The sequence below is a fragment of the Oreochromis niloticus genome, linkage group LG22, assembly GCF_001858045.2.
Source record: "Oreochromis niloticus isolate F11D_XX linkage group LG22, O_niloticus_UMD_NMBU, whole genome shotgun sequence".
NCBI classification, from domain to species: domain Eukaryota; kingdom Metazoa; phylum Chordata; class Actinopteri; order Cichliformes; family Cichlidae; genus Oreochromis; species Oreochromis niloticus.
The window spans coordinates 20,877,536-20,900,274 of record NC_031985.2 but is presented as its reverse complement, the minus strand read 5'-3'; the positions used below and the strand labels follow the sequence as shown (position 1 = coordinate 20,900,274).

The window sequence follows — 22,739 nt, the reverse complement described above, 5'->3', positions numbered from 1 at the left end:
ATAAAAAACGGAGTATTCCCTAATCGGTTGGCGAGTCGTTGCTGGAGGTTGCTAGGTGAAATTAGTCACAAAGAGCTGCTGAGATTTTGTAGATGCAACACCACTAACTGTGTGTCATTAATGTCACGCTTACTGTGACAATACAGGAAGTATTGAAAAAGGCACCATTTAGCCAGCCCTAGAAACTGGTCTGCGACCATCAAGCAACCCTTGGTCATAACACAAACTACATGCAACTGTAGCTAGCAACCAAAGCAATCAACCGCTGGTTGTATCACACCCAATATGGCAGGCTGCTTTTGAGCAATGTGTGCATGAGAAACCTCGATAAAGTGTTGCACCAAAAATCTCTTTGCAATTGCTTTGGTTGACAGCAGATTGCTGTGGTCACATTGGTTTGCACTGAACATGCTGACTTGCATGCAAACACAAACTACTTTCCGCGTGGTGCTGAAACCAGGAAAAGTGTGACAACGATAGCCTTCAAAGTAAAACTTTGAAACATTTTAGCTGTAGTGGTGAAGCACAGCTTTCATTCTGAAGGCAAACATTCTCCGTTTCCAGTTTGCATCACTTTTTTTTTTTGCTAGATTTACCACCGCTCGGCTAGCAGTTTGTTTTTGCAGACAAGTTAGCATCTTGCACGCAAACTGTGTGTGACCATGACAACCAAACTTTGTCCATAGATAACAATTTCCACCAGGAATCAACATCTAAACATGTATCAAACTCTCTCTTGTGTGTAAATCAATATTAAAAATGGGCCCTTAATAGTTCCTCTGATTTCTGTGTTTATGCTAGTGCTGTGCGGGTAGCTGGCTCTCTGTCATGATCAACAGCTACTTTCACACTTTAGTCTTTGCACAGCTCAAAAAACCCCCCCCAAAAAACCCCGCAAGACGTCATTTTTCTGAGCTTTTCATGTGATGGTAGGTAGGTGTTACCTTTGAACAGCCAACTCGCTGAGTGCTACAGTTAAAACTGCACCGATACGGTTTCTAACCAATAAAATCGATGCATTTAAAAATATCAAACATTTACTTAGAAACAGGTAAAAATATGCATCAGTGCTGTGTTTCCAGGGTGACTGCTTGGATGGGATGAGGCCTTAAATACCGGTTTCAGAGCTCTTGAACAAATGCCCCACGGACTTATATTAAAAAGTCCAACCGAAGACTCGCATATAGATTGCCTCAAATAATTTCCGTGATTTAGAGACTGACAAAACAATAAATATAGCAGTAAAGAAATCCGAACAGCCTTACCTTGCTAATATGAAACTCCAGTCGTCTCATGTACCTCTCGATAGTTTTGATTTGCTGCAGATAGACAGCATGAAAATTTACAGGTCAGAATTTGGCTTCATTTAGTTTTCTGCTTGCACAGATTATAACAAGGTAAGACTTACATATTATACAACAAAATGTGCAGAAAATACAATGTTATGTGCAAATATGTTATTATAAGATTCACACGATAAACTCCAAACTTGAGCGTGTGTTACAGTAGCCCCTCCCCTCCCATCATCTTACCTTGTCAAGATCATACAGCACTCCCTGGAGAGAAAACACACGCAGACACACACATGAAATTACAGAGTTACTAAAAGTTGGGACAGCTTATCCAACGCAGAGCAGATCACATTTATCTGCCATCAAGAAGAAACATTTTTTCCTGTGTGCACACATCAGGCGGCCACGATGGCGTAAACAATGAAAAATATTTTCCATGTGTCCGTTCATTAGTTTAAATATTGATGGAGTATATGTGAAATTTTCATTTTCATTTTCTTTATAAAGCATTTTTGGCTTAAGCTGTGAGTGAAGTCTCACAGGCTGTAAACATTACGAGGAACGATGTAAGTCAATGCAGAGTAACTTCTCACCAGGCGGGAGTTTCTCTTCATGTCCTTCATCAGAGCTGTGAGTTTGTCCAGCTCCGTCTGATGAACCTCCAGATATTCACTTCACAGGGGAAACAGAGAAACACTTCAGTCTTTGCATAAAACAAGTTGATAGCAGTGAATTAAAACACGACTGCAGCAGAAGTTCAGACGCTCACCGCTACAAAATCACTTAATGACACCAAAAAATAGTCGTGGAACATAAACATTTACAGAAGTCTGTTAATGCATTCAGAGGCAAACGTCAACAAGCTCAAACAGGCTGTAAATGCACAAACTAAAGCTTCTGGTAATTACCCAGGAAGCCCCTATACCAGGAAAACTCACTGCATAAACATTCTTTATATACAGTTCATGACAAGACCAGACTCCATCCATTATAAAAACACAACCGCCAACATTTTTTTTAAGGCCAGTGAAAGAGTGACAGTGACACATGCAGCGTGTGGGAAATGTAAGCAGCACTTCTGTAATACTGTCTGTTGAATCTGTAGTCAAGAATGCTTCAACAACACAGTGTTTACTGTATTTACTGACTAACTGCTATATGGCTTCTATATAATTACTAACTTTAAAAGGTCTGGCATTAAACATAGAAAGGCTTATTGTGTTTCAGAATTTGTGTCAAGTGTCTGATGTTTTGCATTCTCCTTACAATTAAGCACACAGATTTTTTTTTTCTTGTTGTATTTCCAAGTCAAAACTCTGACAAAAAAAAAATAGCCTGGGTTGAGCTTTTATCGATGGAAAGTTACTGCTTGTCCACAGCTGTCCAATGAAAAAAAAGGAATGGAGCATTTCAAAGTACTCTGGAAGACTTCATAGTGTGTACTGTAAGTGAATTTGCTTCATATTAACTACTTAAGTGTGTACATAGAACAAGTGGATGAGTTACTCACTCCAGGCCTTGTTTGAGTGCCGTGTAAACCTCCTCCAGTCTCTTGGGCTGCGGCTCTCTGGAGCTGCTGCCTCCCTTGTGGCCTGACAGGTGGGGCTTCTTAGGCTTGGACTGAGGCTTCTTCTGCACTGCAGAGTTCCCCATGAATGAGTTACATCTGCACACACACAGACAAACACACGCACACACAAACACAGGATAAGTTACCGTTTGCTGATTGTGCCTCACAAGAATTTCCTAAATCTCATCACACAGGCCCAAAGGCGCCACCTTCCATATTATATTTATCTAATATTTATCACAGGATCTCTGCAGCAATTCAAGTGTCAGGCCACCAGCTGCCAATAAAAGCAAGGAGTTATATTTCTAGATTATTTACACCATCCTGAACACGTCCTTGGGCCAGTTACAGCACGAGTTCATCTCATCTGTCAGATGCAGTGACCTTGTTGACTCTGCTCACACCAAAATAACTCGTACACACACGCACGCATACACATTTATATGCGACCGACACATTCAGCCTACATATTATTCAGACATTCAGACACAAATACAATCATACATTCAGAGCTTAACCTGAGCATTTAACGAGGGCGTGCAATCACATGCAAACATGTGCTTCCCCCACTCCTAGCTGCCGTTTATCCTCTGCTGGAGTGAACTTACAAACAAACAAGCAGATTTATCCTCCCGGCGATTAACGACATTCAAGTGATCTTCAGTCTCTTCCCTCAAATGACCAAATGTGTGACTCAAGTGGGAGAATTGAACAAATGTGATCCAGTTACAGGGAGTTGTCATATTTGTATAAAAGGCAGTGAAATGGAGTGTGGAGCTTCAGCTTTCTTTAATTTTTTTACCACCACACATCATTTTTTAAAAACCACAAAGTAATCATTTGGAGGAAGAGTTTTCTGTAAACCACCAGTAGGGGTCTATTGGTGGATTATTATGTAGGTATGCTCTTATCCAATCTAATTTTCACTGATCAGACAATCGCAGTCATTACTGTCATAAGGAGGAACTTGCTATGTTAGCACCCTTCCAGGATTAATCCAGTAGGAAAAGACCATCTTTGAAAAGTGAGGCATTTTCAAAACATTCCTACTTTGGACGCACTGAATCTAATGCAGAGGGCCTGGTTTAAAGCTATAAACATTTGCATTTTGTGGACTTCAAACTAACTAACATGTCAGAGATGTCAAAAATGTCCGTGTGGCTGACACATTGACATCTTTGAATGTGACTTTTGAAGCAGTTTTCATGTCTCATCCACGGGAGGCCAAACGGACAATAACGAGACAGCCCAGCTGCAGGAAGTGACAAACAGTAAACAAGTGTCCACAGTTTTGTATGAATCATGTGACTAAAACACACATTGCCTGCATCCGTTTCTCCCTGACAACACAGATCGGTCACATGTTTTTGTTTCCGCCACTTCCACGGCGGTCTGTCATTTTATCGTGTCCCCCGAAACCCTTCCAATGTGTTTTGCAAGATATTTTTTATTTTTATTTTTTTACTTCTATTGTTTTATTCAACTTCCAACATGTTTTGTGTGCTTTTGCGGCATTTTTCTATTTGCTGTTTTTCTTAAGTTGCGTTGCATTTGACCTCTCAGGGCCACCGTACGTAAAAATAATCAGCAACCCAAGTTGTGTGGATGTTTTGCTCACCTTCATCATCTTTAAGGCGCGATGCTTTGAGTGTGAGCATTTTAGATCTACTAATAACAATAAACAACTAGACAAATAATCACCAGTAAAAGCTTCACAGGCTGCTGCCCTCCATCAGCCAGAGAAACCCTGCAGACGAAGCTTCATGTGAAGCTTCTTCACTCAATTAAACTGTAAAATCAAATCATGATGAAGAAGAGGCCCATTAGTATTATTTCTCAGTAATTATTGTGCTTAACTGCAAGTTGTTATTATATTAGGGATAACAGATGAATATAGGTAATACAAATGTGCCACAAATGGTAGCCTTTTGTGTTTCATGATAATTCACTGAGAGCAAGCAGAGTGAAAGGAGTGCTGGGGCAGATGTTATTATATTAGAGATAGAGAGCTTAGCCCTGATTGGCTGAAAAGTCAGTATGATTTTTCATTGACTGACCTTTGCCATAGGGGACACGACAGGTTGTAGGTACAACACTCTGAATGCATTCAGGTTGAAGCCTTTAAGAACGATTTTACCAGCAACCAGGGAAGGTTTCTCCCATCCACACATCCATTTGTCGCTTATCCAAGTCCAAGTATTGAGGTCAGGAGTCAAAGCAGAGACGCCCAGATCTCCCTCTCCATGGTTACATCATCCAGATTTTCCAAGTGTGACACCAAGGTGTTCCCAATTCAGCTGTATGACATGTAATCTCTCCTGGGTCTCCTGGGTCTTGGACTTGACCAGAACACCTCACTCACAGTGGCATCCAGGAGGAATCCCAGATGCCCGAACCACCTCAACTGCCTCCTTTCAATTTGAAACAAGCTTTTGGGAACAAGCTGATAAGTTGAATGTGTTTTCAGTTAGTCTTCATGGGTAAGACTGTACCATTTCTAAGCCTCATATCTGTGGCTGAAAAAAGGGGGCAGAACCACCTTACGAGTCTCTCTCTCCTCACATTAATCCATTTTAGGTCACACTCATCTCTCCCACGCATGCACATCTCAGCTTTTAAAACCATTACGGATTTAGCTGACAAATGACATTTCCCCAGTCTTAATGAAATGATCTGAGAGTCATTCCAGGGACGCAGCGACAACCAATTCCAGCACTAGACGAGCTGGAACGTGCCGTGTTTTGCTGTGTGCCAGCAGCGGCACAAGTGAAGTTTATAGCTGCCACAAATGTAGGGCAACACCGAATGAGAGCGCTGCATAGCCGTGGGGTCATGCATGCTCTGGTGCAGTAGGGTTTCTTGGCAGGGACATATACAGAACCATACATGTCAACACTTCCACACAGGAAATCATGCATGATGATGAATTTATCCTTGTGCGCACAAAGTGCAAATTCTCCATCACGCAAAGGCGCAGAAGTGCACACAAAACTCACGCATGGACACACACATGGAAAGTCCCTTCTCACTTACAGTAACAGAGGGGCGCACACAGGCGCTGGCACACTCCAGCGGCTTCAGGAGCTATATCTGTGCAGCTTTCCACCTCGCTCATTATCAGGATGATAACTTGTCTGTCGCTGTCAGTCGCCCACACAGCGAGTCATTAGAACCAATTACTCCATTCACTGTCTGAGCAGAGAGAAAGGAGCCACTTCTCTCAGCAGGACCACGACTGCTGAAGAGACCCAGACACTGACAATCAGAAGTGTAAGATTATAAGAGATATGGTATATCTGAGACTGTGAGCAGGCTTTGTCTTGTGATGATGATGGAGAGCGCCGTCATAGATGAGTCAAACAGGAAAGCACACAGAAGAAACTCTTATCTCTCGAGAACTTTATCCATCTCTAACTTTTCGAGACCAACTCCGGGCTATGAACGAGAATACGTCATGTGACAGAGTGACGAAGAATTCGCTTCTTTCACAGGTCTCAAGACTTGCTGTGGCTCACGGATCACCATGAAGGCTGGCTCCATATCCCTGAGTCATTGAATTCCTTTTGTCGGAATCAGATCTTTTGTTTTGTCTTTTAGAAGAGATAACTAATATGATTCGTACATGGTTGCGAACAGATGTACACGTCTTCACCACGTATAGAGACTAGTATGGAGACGGTATAGAGAGCTTTGGTTTTGTGGGTCTAATTTCTCTTTCACCATTTCTGTTTCCACTTGTCGAATTTCCCTTGTTATCCCCTCTCTGTCGATGATGCCGGCATCACAGACTCTTGAATGGTGCCATCTGCATGTGTAATCATTTAGCTCAGTGAAGTTTGTCTTAATCTTTTCATTCATTTATTTTGTTTTATTGTAATTAATAAACAGTAAAACTCAAACTTTCCTTTACTAGAACATCTAACAGCAACATCCAGGTGATGCTTTAGAACAGGGGTCCCCAACTCCAGGCCTCGAGGGCCGGTGTCCTGCAGGTTTTAGATCTCACCCTGGGTGAACACACCTGAATCAAATGATTAGTTCATTACCAGGCCTCTGGAGAACTGCAAGACATGTTGAGGAGGTAATTTAGCCATTTGAATCAGCTGTGTCGGATCAAGGACACATCTAAAAACTGCAGGACACCGGCCCTCGAGGCCTGGAGTTGGGGACCCCTGCTTTAGAAGTATTGAGGTACTTACTTTTTTACTGTTTATAACCTATTTATTAAACGCTGACATAGAAGTACAGAAGTAGCACCATGATGTGTCATTTTCAAATCAGTCTTTTATTCACCGTGTGACCCAGATTACAGTTTTAGAAATAAGTAACTCCAGCTGATCATTGCTGAACAGCTTAGCAGAGCTCTGCTTACCGTGAGCGCCGTTCCTGTAGTGTGCTGAAACCCGCAAACGACTGGCTCCGGATTATGCCATTTGGCCCGCCGGGGGAGTGGGTTCCGGTCGCCATGATCTCCGGGACTCGTGACGACACTCCTGCAGAAAAGGCAGAAACACCCCCCTGATGAGTTTTCTAAAAATCTATCGACAATGCCTCAACAGCATGTGCAGGATTTAGGATTGGGGTCAGTAATGCATGAAACGTTGTCAACAGTGAGGTTACCTGGAGTGCAGCAAACAAAGAAGGCACACTTGGTGATGCTTTACATGTGCGAGCAGCACTCGGAGCCTGTGCTAACATGCCTCAACTCCTCTGACTTATTTGTCACATACCTCAACCGTTACTGTTATTCCTCAGGTGAATGTCCCAAATCATGACGTCTGTCACTTTAAATCAACTACGTGATAATAAGCAATTCATCAGACTGACAGCTGTTTAACGTCATGCAGAAGTCACTACATACACCACACATCTGCTTCAATGGGCCATTTTTGCCTTCTAATCACCACATTGGACTTATTAATTCCACAGACAGCCCAGTGTTTGACGTGTCTCGTCTTCCACTTCTGTAGTTAAGGCTTTTTCTTTCTTTTTTAAAATCACTGTGCCTATATTTACCAGCAGCAGACTTTCAGCTTTTAGCCTCTCCTTAAGCCGGAGATGTGGAGTGCAACATGATTCACGTGGGCACTTGGGGAGCAAGCCGAAAATAGATGGCGAAACGGCCAAATTTAGCTGTCAGATAATGATGTAGCAGAGATCAAGCGCCGAAAGGAGGAATCCACTGAGATAACTGGATCACAGTTTCAAACAGCATTGTGAGAATTTGTCCCGATCGCTGTGCCTCGGTGGCAGCAGGCTGACATTTAAACTCAAAGCGCAGTTTAGAAAAAGTTCAAAGAATTAACCGAGGAAAGCTTCCTCATATCTCACGCTCAAGAAACCCTCGGAAAAAGCAAAAGAAAGGAAAATAAAAGAAAGTCTTTTGTTTTGTTGCATCAGGGGTCAGAACAGCTGGAGAAGGTTATACATGTTGCAGAAGGACACCATGATAGGATGAGAGAAGAGTCTGAAATCAGGTCCTTTAAATACCAGGACAGGCTTGTTAAATTCTATTCATATACTGAGATGAAAGCACCATGTTATTCGAGCAATACCCCGCCATCTCCACAGGTGTGCAAACATATCTTCACATACTACAACGCTTTCCTGAACTTTCCTGCACACGCTGCTATTCTTTGCTTTAATGTTAACTCCCTCTGCAACATCACAAGGCAAACGGCAATCTGGAACATGCCCGAGTAACAAATAACATCTCAACGCTGGTGACAATAACATGAAAACTGTAAACTTTGTGTGAGTCAGAGGAGGCTCGATCTGTCTTGTTAATCTGTATTGCTTCTCAGCTAAAGGAGAAGTACGCCTAATACAGAAATGCCTGAAGGAGAAGAACAGAGAGACACATTTGTCACATCAAATTAAACTTTACTAACAAGCAGAGGAGCTTGTCTCAGTATTCAGCTCTGCTCTGCGTCTGCTTCCCCTCCTCTCACAAGCGACGCAAACCATCCCCCAGGCGTACGAGTTAAAGCAACTTTGCCAAATGACAAGAAAACTCTGGATTTGTGCTGCTGCTTGTAATCATACCCCACTTTTGTCCTACTGGATCCGTCCATCTTTATTTCTCCAGAGGACTTCTGTGTGGGCTGGTGGAGCAGGGCAGCACACACATTAAGCCTCTGTCTGTGGTACTACAAGTAGCCAAACTAGAAACCTGATATCATCTCCTTCGGACTGAGGACCACACAAAGAACCAGCACGCGGTCCCAGGAAAGACTAGATCCTTGTTTTGCAGTGAAGCAACAATAATGTAGTGAGACTGATACGGCTGCGACTATTAATAGCAGCTAGCTCACTAGAACACAGAAGACCCTGGTGGCTGTGACCAAGTAAACAGGCGATCGGACCAATGCATGGACAGATGCGTTTTGTCTGGAGTAGTGAGAAAATATAAAATATATTTAAAATATATATCTTTACAGACAGAAGACCCAACATTTTATGTTTATTTTTATATTTAAAAAGTGGCTAAAGCCATTAACACAATTGTATTAAACGGTGTATAAATCAATATTTTTACATTACCAGCCGATCAAATTTTTGCGTAATGTAAAACTCGCTACTCTTATTGCACGTCTTTGCAGTTCTCCTCCAATCAATGACGATCTGCAGACTTTTTTTGCTCACTGCTTTGAAGTTTGAGCCCGAGAACCCTCCAGAAACATTTAAATAATAAGTACAGCAGTGATAAACTGACTCTATACTTCCGCCCAGCACTATCATTTCGAGCAGGACTCGGGTCTTGGTGTCGAAACTATGTCTGAACATCAGATACCCCCTTCGCTCGTATTGCGCCACCACTGTATAGCTGCGCGGAGAACAAAGAGGGCGTTGCAGTCCTCGGTTCTCTGTTTTTATTTGTTACCCAACTATTTGTGGCACTTTTCTTGCAACACAGAACAACAGCATTGCCTCACTGAAGACATCTACTAGAAACGAGTGTTGCTCTCTCTGCCTTAAGCGACTCTGGATCTTCACCTCTCTATTTGCTGCCACATATATAAATGAACAAGCATGAATCCACATACACTTTCATCTGTATCGATGAAAAAATAGATCCAAAGCAGTTTTATTTCTCTCAAGAGCACAGATGGTGTTAAAGATGGTCAGCGAGGTCACTCACCGTTGCCATTTTTGTGTTTTAAACTCTGATGTGACGAGCGAGCTCTTAGCTAATGACTTGTCAATTACAACTCATTAGCCAGTAAACAAACCCTGGATAGTCCTCCTTTCTGACTGTAATGATGACCATAATTTATAAAATGGTTTATTCAGCGACTGAGCCAAGAAAGTACATTTTTTCCCATAAATTTCTTTACAACTTTAAGTGTTTATTTAAACCAGATGACTTGCCCCCTGCTGGCCGTTAAAAGAATGCAGCATCACTTTTCAGACTTGGAAGCTGGCGGCACATCCATCTTATACATACAGTCTATGGTCACGACACAAGGACACTCCACACCTCAACTCTGATGTAGCAAAGAGGACTTTAAATCGGGGATATCAGAACCACTTACCTGCACTTCATTACTGTTACTCGCACTGATATGTGCAAAACAAAACCCAGAGTAATGCTTCTGGTCTGAAATATACATTTGGAAAGCAGATTTGTCAGATAATGTGATATGGTCACATTATCGGGATATGATTCTCCTGAGAGGCGGTAATCACCATTACTAGCCTAAACACAGCAAAGGACGAGACGTTACACGAGAGCTGCAATTTGCTGTAATTCTCTGAAGCTTTTTGGTCCATTTTGGTGTCTGGATGTTCAACAAACTCACTTTTCTGCCTTTCTGTGCATGTCTCCCGGACTTTCTGACTCACTCTCCTAAAAGAGGAGCAGTGGGAGGGAAATGATGGTACATCCAGTTACCTAATGCCCTCTGGATAATAACAGAACAGGCCGGACACTATTTACTGCACTTTCAGAAAGATCTACTGTATTTAGACAAACAAAGATGGAGAACGAGAAGATGTGCTCACTAAACTCCATACACAATGGTACCAGATTATCCCCCGAGTACCCTGATGTACACATAGCCTACGGTGAGGACTCAAGGGAATAACACGGAGTACTTCTCCCTGCCATCAGAGAATACTGCTGTAAAATAAGAGTACTCACACGATTCAAACACAGAACAGCTTCACAACGCCATGCACGCTAAAACTCTGACACTGCCTGTCAGGCGGAGGCTGTATGAAACTCAAACAGTGTTTGTCCTACATTCATTTTCAGGGACTCGCCCACACATTGCTGGATAAATGTGGTGCTTTATAAAAAGATAATCACCTTGTCTCTGCGTGCTCTCAGAACTCAGAAACAAAGTAAATACCTCACTTTTAATTATCAAGCAAATTATCTGCAGCGCCTATATCGAGACTGTGAGTTTCTCCAGCTGCTACAAACAGGATGAATGAAGATCAGCGGTTTGTTACGTGACGAGAAGATGAGCCAAATAATCGATTTGTTGATTAACACCATTATTTGATCAGCCGTGTCAAATACACCATTTACAGTTTCTTGAATTTGAGAAACTGATGCTTTTTGCTATGTTATGATTGGAAACTGTATATACACTCTTTGGCCACATCATTAGGTACAGTGGTTCAATTGCTCATTAATGCAAGTATCTAATTGGCCAAAAAAATAGCAGCAATTCAGTCCAGTCATGCAGACATGGTCAAAATCACCCGCTGAGGTTCAAACTGAGCATCAGAATGGGGGGAAAAATGGTGATTTAAGTGACTTGGAACGTTGCATGGTTGGTCTGAATACTTCACAAACTCCTGATATGCTGGGATTGTCCCACACAACCATCTCTAGGGTTTATAGAGAATTATCTAAAGAGAAGATTGAGCAGCAGTTCTTTGGTTGAAAATACCTTGGTGATGTCAGAGTTCAGAGGAGAACATCCAGAGAGGTTTCAGCTGATAGGAAGGAAACAATAACTCAAATAACCATTGTTGCAACCAAAGTATGCAGAAGAGCATCTCTGAATGCACAGTGTGTTGAACCTCAAAGCACATGGGCTACAGCAGCAGAAGGTCACACTTGGTGCCACCCATGTCAGCTATGAACATGAAACTGAGGCTCACCAGAACTGGAGAATAGAAGATTTGAAAAACGTTCCCTGGTCTGATTTGTCTTGATTTCTACTGCAACATTAGGAAGATAGGGTCAAAATTTGGAGTAAACAACTTGAAAACATGGCTCTACCCAGCCTTGTATCGACAATTTCAGGCTGCTGCCGGTGGTATAATGTGGGGGGATATTTTCTTGGCACACTCTGGGCACATTAGTACCAACTGAGCATCATTTAAACACCACAGCCTACCTGAGAACTCTCGATGACCTTGTCCATCCCTTTATGACCACAGTGTACCCATCTGTACCCAGAAGACACACAGCTCAGATCATTCACACTGATTTCTATTGAAATGTGCTCCAGAGATCTTTGAGATGTGCCGGAACGGGAGATTCACATCATGGATGTGCAGCTGACAAATGTGCAGCAGCTGTGTGATGCTCTCATGTCAATATGGACCGAAATCTCGGAGGAATGTCTCCAGAATGTTATTGAATCTGTGCCATTAAGAAAAAAAGCACCTCTAAAGGCAAAATAGGGTCCAACTCTTTAGTTAAAGCTTAAGCAGATTAAATATATTCCAGTTTTAATTCCTCTCTAATAATGGTTTAAAGGCTAATTAGTCAAAGCAATAGGAAATCTATCGAGCTTTTACTCTCTTGTAGGGGACTGCTGGTGTGAGTGGTGTGATAAATGTTCACACTATAGTCCAAGCTTTGGGATTTTCTAAACTTTCCCAAGTATTAGCAAGCCCCTTAAAAAAACCTCAACATTTAAATCACACACACACACACACACACACACACACACACACACACACACACACACTCACAAAGGGCTGAGTTCAACCACTGAATCATGAAAACCTTTCCTCCGCACCTCTTAGTGTCACCGCTCATCTTGTCTAAAGAGCCTTTCAGAGCGAGAACAACAATACCCACTCGCACTGTGTCCTGGTTTGGTGCCAGGCGTTACCCACACTGAATACAGCTGCCAGTCAGGCCATTCAATGGTCTTTCATCTCAGCCTTAAACACCCTCATGAGTGTGTTTGTGTGACTGTGGGGTTTTTTGGGGAGGGTCTTGTAAGCATCACATTAATCAGTACTCTTAGCTGCGCCTTGGCAGGACTGGACCAAATTACAAATATGCAATTAGCAAAGGAGAGGTGGCTGGAGAGAGCAGGTCACCCCTGTAAAGTAGAAATTTGCTGTTAGCGCTGCAACGTTCACATACATTAGCGTATTAGCACCATCACTGAGTGTTTCTGTGTGAGGAAGAGAGACAGCCCGACTAAGTTAATGAGAGACGAGAGAGCCTCAAAACTAACAGTGAGAGCCAACTGCAAAAACAAAAGAGCTTCTTCAAGCAAAGTGGGATATATTTTGGCAAGAGTTATGTAGTTGACATCATCAGCTGAGCTAGCATGATTGCTAGCATGTTAATTTTCCAGCGTGTGCCTTTCCAGCTCACTAATAGGTGTTTATAAACCACCAGAACACATAGACACGGATACGAGGACAAACCTACTGCTCTCTTCATCTTTAACCTCAGTAAACACTTTCCTGACAAATTTCTGATCTTAACAGCTCGTTTAAAGTCTTACTGAACACAGCATGATGTTGATTTTATGACTTATGGTCACTAATAGAACAAAACAGATGCTCAAGCAGGATATGATTAGGAGGAAACGCCACCATTAGCACTCAGAGCTCTTGGTTTCTCAGTCAGATCTCCATGTCGCTTATCTACTTTTTTATTTGTTTAGCACTTTTTAAAGTTACAAAGTGCTTCACAGTTTGGATAAAAACTGGGACCTGGCGTCCACATATGTGGACATCACATTTTGGGTTGTCTTGACCAAAATACTGCATTTTGCTCTACAAGGGCCTGATATCCACTTACGAGGACATTATACTGCCACTGTTCTATCGACATTTAAAACAAATGTCCTCATATGTGGATCTTATTTTTGTCAAAAACAAAAATCAGGAAAAAAATAAAGATCAGGTAATTCTTTGTTTTTACATGGTCCCAATCAGCCCAAATAGCAAAGAGAAATTAAAAATCCATGCCATGAAAGAGTTCAAGTCTTAGGAGGTTAAAAAGATTCATATATGCATATGATACAACCTCAAAAGCATGATCACCTCTGCTTTCAAAATAAGAGCGTGGAACACCTGATCAGATGATCGGACAGGCCAGCTGAAGATATAAGGTCTCAGCAGCTCTGCTGTATACACAGGTGCCTGTTCATGTTGTGCTTTGTATGTTATTAATACATATCATTAATTAAAAAAATTAATTCTAAATTTCATTAGAAAGCACTGAAAGGAAGCAACAATGAAGCTTCAAAATGGACCTTTGGAAACTAATGGCTAAGGCCTTCTTTTACATACAGTCTATTAATTTTCAATAAAATGAGCGCTAGCTCCAAAACATTTGACTTTAAAGCCATCCTCGCTTTTCATGTAGTAGTCTTCCACCGAGAGTCAACAAGAGAACGCTTAACACTTAACGCAACCATTTCACAATTTCATCCTTTCCTTCCTCCCTCTGCATTTCAGCATCAGCAGTTTTCTAACACCCTCCACCGGAACATGTGAGGCAGCTGCTTCTCTTAATCATTTAACCCCCCCACCCTTTATTCATGTTTGTGAGGTTTCATTCGAGTGACTCAGATATCTGACGTGATTTCACCCAGAATGGGCTTTTCTTCACTGACAGTGTGACTCACTTTCTTATTCTTCTTTCTCTTGTTTTGCTCCCTTTATATTCATCTCACTCTGCTCTGACTCCCTCATCCTCAGTCTGTGCAGCCAAATCTGTCAATGGTGAAACATGAGGGGTAACTTTTTCCTCCCCATGAAGAGCATGAGTGAGGTGAAACCATAAATAAAGGGAGACAAGGTGTTCAAATATGGCAGGGCAAAAAAGGTTTGATTTATCAAATAAAAAACGTCTAATATTTGGTGTAATCGTACATGTAAACAAACTCTGCCGTGCATCTAAAATGTTCCTGAATAATAATCACAGCACTTGCTCGCTCTGTGCTTTTCGTTTGCTGTAAACTGCACAAAACGCGCCCTCACCGTGCTCGCTGTTCTCCGTTCCCCGTCCTCTCTTATACAACAGTCTCACCCAAACTCACAAACATCCACATTTAACTTCTGAATAACCCTCAGAGTGTGAGAGCGCGTACGAGTGTGTATTTACGTGCAAAAAACCAGTATCAGAACCACAGTGCATGTTAATGAGAGAGGGCTAATTCTTAATGCCTGTATAAATTAGCCTCACCATGGCAACAGCAGACAAAATGGGATGAAGTGTGTTACGTAAAACAACAGTTATGAGCCAACTGCCAAGAAGTAGGACACACACACACACACACGCACACACCCACACGCACACCCTCATGTTATAGGGTCGAAGCTTTTAAAGCACCAAACCTGCATTTGGAGAAAAAAGTTGTTGTTTTTTTGGTATATCCTGAGCTTTTAAAGATGCTGCTTTCAATGTCATTCAACACATAAATACATCATCATATAAAGTGACTGTGGTGCTTGTCATTATTTCCTTCTATTTTTATCTCATTGTGCGTACGAAAACAGTAAGATATTAGAAAAAAAACAAAGAAAGGCAGGTGCTGATAACAATGCAGAAAGGCAGAAATATGTAAGATGATGCAGCAGTCCAGCTGAAACAGTCAAGTTTGTGATAAAACAAAACCAACCGAAGCGATCGGCGATGACTGGAAGTGAAGTAACATGTTCCAACACAGCCTGCAGGCTGCAAGCGTGTGCCTGAAAGCTGCGCAGTTATCCATGAGTCCAGGTTTGTATAAACTGGTTCAGTGAGGAGGGTAACTGCTGGTCTAGCTCCAAGCCGGGCTAAACTTGCTGCAGGCTGCAAACCCAGAGCCAAAGAATAAACATGTTGTTTCCATCTATGATTTTCTTTTCCTGTTCACAATGAAAAACCAGGTGTGTCACATATGCGAGAGCATGTCAGCCCATCGAGAACAGGTAAAAAGGTTCAGGGTTAGCTGTGTTTTGGCTAACTTTGAGTGTTTGTTCCAGTACTGAGGGTGCACCAGACACACTGCAATGGAGTGAAGGAAGTCAAACCGGGAAGTAGAGCAATCAGATTTTTCCTCCAGAAAGAATGAGCTTTTTCAATACGGAAGATCAATTCCACCAACATTTTTTGCAATCAATGAGTAAAACTCTCAGGTCAGGAATCTCAAAATTTAAACTTAATGACTCAAACTTCTGAGAAAAAAAACTTGAATTTTTGAGTTTTAAGTTGTCATTTTGAGATGATTTAAAAAAGAAATGTTCATATTTTATCCATATTTCAAGCTGTTGCAGCATCTTTCCTTGTATAATTTGGGACTCTCTGTGTCTCTGTCCTGATATATCACTGAAATGGAAGTAAAACGTGACAAAATTGTACACTTGTGTTGTGTGCCTTCAGCCCAGCTGAATCATCCATGAAGCAGTAACCTTTGCTGCTGAAACATTTAGCCATCTCAGAGCTGCAGAGGTGTTTACAGCCTGGAACAAATCAACAGTTTAACACATTTAAGTTTTGCTTCGCCTCCCAATCATAATATTATTGATTAATTATTAAGGCTTGACGTTACACATTAAAGACACTTTGAGCAAAAGGTGGAGTTATTTAATCTTCTTTAGGATTTGATCCAGATGTCCAAGTTCTTCATCTGTCACTGGTCATTTGTAAATCACTGTTATATTAAATGAGATATATGAAAAACAACAGATTTTGAATTCACCTTGGTGCCTGTGTTTGCTAGCTAACATGTTTCTACCATGAGCCAATAACTTCCCAAAATGCTACACCTGCAGATTAAAAACAGTGCTCTCCATCTTTTTAAATCGAGCCTGTATCGCAAAACTAAAACTTTTCTGCATCTAATAAATAACTTTGTAACTACGTTCAAGGGTTACCTAGGCAACTGGAGCCTGGAGTATCTGCCAGGGACCAATCGGTTACAATCAGGTCACATATCAATGGCAGTCAATTCAAACACTCGTCTTAAAGTTGAGAGAGGGTTTTTCGTCTGTCGCTGCTCGCAGTCCACTGAATCTCAGAAGCTTCCTGCGTGGACGCATCTTTATAGGTTATATGGTACATTCCATGCATGTATTAGTTACTTAACATTAATTTCTTGATGAAAGGGAACATTTATCACTGAACGTCTCAGAAAGAACAGATTTTAAATCCAAAACTCCCTGCAGGTAAAATATGTGACACTGACAAATGTGCAGAACACACCGGTGCATAATCACAAGAACAGCCATGTTTACGAACCTGAGCAGGGTGCACATCCAAATGTGAATCCACATTACTACACAGCACAAATCTCACGATATTGCTTCTTAACCCGATTCACAATTTACACATTTACAGCTACTTTTACAAGGAAAAATGACTTCGGGAACAGGAGCCTCATTATCCACAGCGCTGCAAAAGAGGGTGCGTTTCTCCCGAGGAGGAAGGTTTTATTCATCTTTACTAAAAAGGCTTCAAAAAGCTCACTAGAAAGCTGGGAGGAAAGTGCTTTAAGATGACATTGTGGAGTAGAAAAATGTCATCTTTTGAGGTGGCAATGAAACACTTTTAATAAGCATGACTCTCAGTTCAGTTTTCACCGTCAGCAAGAAATGAAAAGGGCTCAAACAGGAAGGTTTGAAGAGTTTTATGTTCGTTTTTGCTTTAAATGCCAATGACTGATATACTGTGTGAGATCCATAAGAGCAATACGTGCTATACTAACAATGGGTCAAACTACTGTCTAGTTGTAAGAATCACCTCCACTGAACTTCAGCATTGTCCAGCTCACTGTTTAGATTCCAAAATCTAAAGTTTTAGTTTTGGCTAAGTCTCTCAGTCTCATCTTAGCCAATCAAGATCTCAAGATCAAGATCTCACAAAACACCTGTCTGCTCTGAAACATGAGAAAGAGTTCCATACAGACTCACTGGTGAACACAGTTGAGCACTCAGCAACATAAAAGCCAGAAATTTCCCATAGAAGTGGGAAAAGTGATGTTAAAGGGAAAGTACTGCAAATGCATTCAGTCAAGTGCGCTTAAGTGGCTAAAAACAGTTATTATAGGTTGAAAAAGAAGGATATTTTATGCTTTTCATTACTTTCTGCCATATATATTCTGTTAAGACCATCAGTGTTTGTGCACGCAATCAGTGTGAGCCACAGCTCAGGATTCACACTGATTCAGACAGTCTTTTTTTCTTGGCTTGGCCCTGCAAGGTGTCAGTCAAATAGAGGCAAGTCCCCAATATGTTCGTTTTAGCAGAGCGGACCCGCCCACCCGCTTCTGAGACCTTTTGTTTGCAAAGTGCAGCCAATCACAAGAAAGCTGGTTAAAGGGTCCATGTCCTTAAAGTGAAAGGTGTCCAACACCAGGTGTTACCATAATAAACAAAACAAAAAAACATAATTTAAAGCCCAATATGTATAAAACTTGTAAAGACAATATAATGCCTTTCTTATGGAAGATATAGATGCTGACAAAGCATTTCTTTTGTCTTTGCCACCAATCAGTCAGAATTTCATGTTGTTACCTCAAAATTTTGACCTACAAACTCAAACTCTGGAGATAATGACCTGAAATTTGGATTGAGTAAGTCAGTGCCGGGAACAAGTTTCCATAATTTTCCTCATTTTGTGTCAAATATATAAATGTTATTTTGCAAGCTGACATTAGCTGCAGACATTTTTTCTAGTAATGAGTTCTGCTTACGTACAAGTGATGCTTAGTGTCATTTTTCCTACTCATGGCCTTGCATGGTGGATAAGCACGAAGGTGGGTGGGAATTTTCGAGGGGCAGCCAATCAGAAGAAACTTTGATTAAAAGAGGTAGTAGGTCATTTTATTTTGCCAGCAAAATAAATATGGATTAAATACGGTTTTCAGATTCAGTCATCTGAACCCATTCTGCTACCTAGAAATTAACATATTAGGTCCCCTATAAAGTTTTATGTTAATGTTTACTTAAGACGAATATTTATATATTCAATTATTTTATTTTCTGACGATAAAATTTTTAATAAGAGAAATTTAAACTTGTAGACGACAGGTATAAATCTCTAGCTTGTGTAATCCAATCTTCCCAGCATGTTAAACGAACCCTCAGATCCAGAAAGAAGGAGGAAGGTGTAGTAAATAACACGACTGCGGGACAAATGGGAATTCGTAAAAAGCTTTGAACCTGAAACGAGAGATTGACGCTGTTATGACTGACCATCATATGCAGGATCATAAACATCATTTCAGAGTCACCAGCCTGTGATTCCAGGAATCCGTCACACAGAGAGAAAAGAAAAGAAACAACCGGCAGGACAAAAACTTCATGTGTGATGCTGGTACCTGGTGAGTCCTCTCCACATGTGCTCACAGAGCTCTTTTTTCCCCCCTCAGCCATCTCTTTGAACGGCTGCAATGGTGGGAAATTCCAGAAAGAACATAAATGTTCAACGTGACACCCAAACACACATGTAAAACAACACAGACTAACTCAGTTTGGTCAGGGAATTGATTTCTGTTTGGAGCGAGCAGTGAGACTATTTAACAGGAAGCTTCCACAAGAAACAGCTCGGATTAGGGAGATAGCTCGCACTGATTCTTTTTAAATCAAATTTATACCAGGACAACAACAAAAACTGTTTTTAAGGATGCTGGAACGATTACAACATGTTTTTCTTGCTGTTTATTCCTCATTTTGTTAAAGGAAAATGTTAAAGTGCGTCGATTCTTCATCAAACTATCTTTAAAGATTTAGCCGACGCAAACCTGATGTTATAAAACAGATATCACTCACTGATAACCGTGGATGTTATCTTATCTGCAGTGTCTCTCACACACACACACACACACACACACACACACACACACTTTCAGCCAGTGCTAACATATAAACCGATGCTTCCCTTCCCAATAAGAAAGACCCTTTACTCGTATCGGGTCTTCTGACCAAAAATAGTCTCTCTGCCTGAAATCCTGACCTAATTAGTCAGACTGATCTTAGTCATCCTCCCATGGTGACGGATTTACTTTAAAAAAAAAAAAAGGGAAAAAAAGAAAAAAGCTTTACGAGGTCATCACTGAACTGATCTAGACCCTATAAATAATAAAAAGAATCAGCTGAGAGTCGACTCAGTCATCTGATGCAGTCAAACGCTTTATTGTGAGAAAGACTGGGAACTGGATGCAATGCAGACAGGACGTGACGGTACTGTGGTGGCCTCTCTGTGTGTGTGTGTGTGTGTGTGTGTGTGTGTGTGTGTGTGTGTGTGTGTGTGTGTGTGATAAAACACACTACGGAAACATAGCACTGGCAGATATTTTAAGTCCGTATCGACGCGATCTATTCCTGATTTATCAATCTGTGAACTAATCAGTTATTAATAGATTTATTTAAATCTGTCAGAAAAGTCAAAGATCATTTCTCTCCACCTTTTCATAACATCTAAAGAAACCTGCACCGCTTCAGACACTAGTGTGTTCATTGCGCGCGTCAAAGTCTGCCCAAAAACATCAGTAAGATGCGAATTTGGTCACTCCACTCCAATTATAAGTCATCAGGGTCCTCACGGCGCACGGGAAAAATTAAGAACACGATATGAAGTGGAATTTGACCAGATTAACTGAGGCGTGTCGGGCCTGAGGTTACATTCAGGCATTTCAGCAGGAGGGTCGCGTGCAATCACTGTAAGCCTCACCAGTGAATGCAGCATCCAGATTAATGGTCTAGAAGATGATTTTTTTAATAATTCGCACATTAAAGAGCACGGTACAAAGATGTAGCAGCAGCTGAGAGATCGAGGCCTAACCACAAACACATGATGCATGTTTTTCTGACTTAAGTGTGCACACATAGTTAAAAAAAAAAAAATCACTGAATGCTGCAACAAAATGAAGTACCTCAACAGCACATCCACAGCCATAGTGCATTTGCTGCTGAGCTCATACAAGCTCACCTAACTTGATTGCAGAGTATTAATAAACCCACCCATCTGTGATGCTTAGTCAGAAATGACACAGATGGCAGGGACAGGAAACGCTGCCTCTTAACAACAACACCCTACACTCTGACAAAGAAAAAAAAGGCTCCATATGTTTTAACCAGGTGTTTGTTCTTCATGACGCCGACTGATCTATCGGCACAGCAAGAGAGCGAAAACATTTTCCTCAAAATCAAAAAAGGGGAGCTGCGCAGAAGATTAAGCCCCACAGTGTCTTCTTCTACATGTAAATAAAAAGGGACGCTTGATTAACATATCAGTGTGCTCTGAATGTGGGTCAGCATGAGAACCCGTTCCCTGCTTCCTCTGGTTCTTTGATTTGTCCATCATGCGCTGGCTCCGACTGAAAGTGGCCACCTATGCCGCAGCGCTGGAATGCAGTTACCATACAAAACAGGATTACGCAGCTTATTTCAGCTCCATTTGTTATTTTCAGTGGGAAAAGACAACAATGTTTTCACCGCTGGCAGCTGCTGTGGTAACACAATCTCAGAGTATCGCACAGCCATGTGTGAATCAGCCAGTCAGCGATAGAGTTTGCCACTGTGTCAGCTGTGAGGTGAAACATTTCTCTGGACTTATTACTAACAACGAGCCGAGATCAGGCCTGCTGACCTGAGTTATCACTGCTTATTAATGTTTAATAGGGTAAAAAACTGCACACAGTGATATATTGCTTAGGAAAAAAAAGCAATTTATGCAACATCTAACCACATTTTCTCTAAAAAAAACCAAAACAAGCAAAATATGACCTACATCCATACAGCACATGCTTTCTGGCTATATTTGTTTCATAATACAGCCATATGCCCATACTCTCCCTCTCTCTCTCTTACCAGCAATGCATTCAGGTCTGTGGGTGTATTTCACAAACAGAAGTCATGGTGGATTTCTGTTCCATTCACTCCTCCTGTTGCCTTGAGTTAGCCATTACTATAATGTTAACGACACAAAATTTACCCAGCGGCTGAATGAAAGAGAAGAAACATCAGCCTTTTTAAAAAAGGCTGATGGAAGATGACAGAAAAAGAACATCATGTCCCTGAAAGCAACTTTCTCTGGTGGAGAAACAGACTGAAGAGGAGGACTTTCCTTTCCCTCTAAAGTGTTATTTCACAGTTGGATACTTCAAGTTAACGTGGAGATTTCAGCACTGCTTATAAAGAAGATTCAGTAAGGAGCAGGGCAGCTTTTACGACCAGTGAACGCTATAATACATGGGTCCGTTTATGTGCTGATGTGTGACGTGTTAAAGTCTTGGTACTGGGTGTAGCTCAGAGAGTCGCTGTATGACAACAAAAGCGAAAAGATGACTCAGACGCTCACAGAGAAGCGTGTGGATGGTGCTGCAGATGCTACAGATTGGCAGCAGAGACGCTGCATCACCGTCCATCGCGCCAGTCATCGCATGAACTCGCTCACCTGCTCACAGCCAAGCCTCTCCACACACAGATGTTTCACAAAGCCCACATCTGGTCCCGCTGTGATCTCCTGTACGGATTACTGACATTTATTTTATGATTTCTTTATTTTATTATAGTGCGGCAGCTTTTATCTGCAGCATGAAGCAGAGGATGAGCAGGAGAGAGGTGAGCGCGTGCGCTAAAGGTCGACAGCTAAAAGATGCTGCACATGAATATGCTGAATTTTATGTATTTGATACATTAGCACTTCAGCCAACGCCGTTAGAAGGTAAACATTT

General features: G+C 41.5%; 1 protein-coding gene across 5 annotated transcripts in view; it reads right to left on the bottom strand.

Annotated features, from left to right (window-relative positions):
• Window positions 1-22,739, bottom strand: part of ripor2 (RHO family interacting cell polarization regulator 2) — a 69,336-nt gene that overhangs the window by 17,150 nt on the left and 29,447 nt on the right. For all 5 annotated transcript variants that reach the window (XM_025902555.1, XM_025902556.1, XM_005478499.4 and 2 more), the window contains exons 2-6: window positions 7,235-7,355; window positions 2,803-2,958; window positions 1,886-1,964; window positions 1,533-1,556; window positions 1,266-1,319 (exon numbers count right to left, since the gene is read on the bottom strand). In XM_025902555.1, the coding sequence (XP_025758340.1) occupies window positions 1,266-1,319; window positions 1,533-1,556; window positions 1,886-1,964; window positions 2,803-2,958; window positions 7,235-7,355 (434 nt within the window). The remainder of the gene's footprint in view (window positions 1-1,265; window positions 1,320-1,532; window positions 1,557-1,885; window positions 1,965-2,802; window positions 2,959-7,234; window positions 7,356-22,739) is intronic.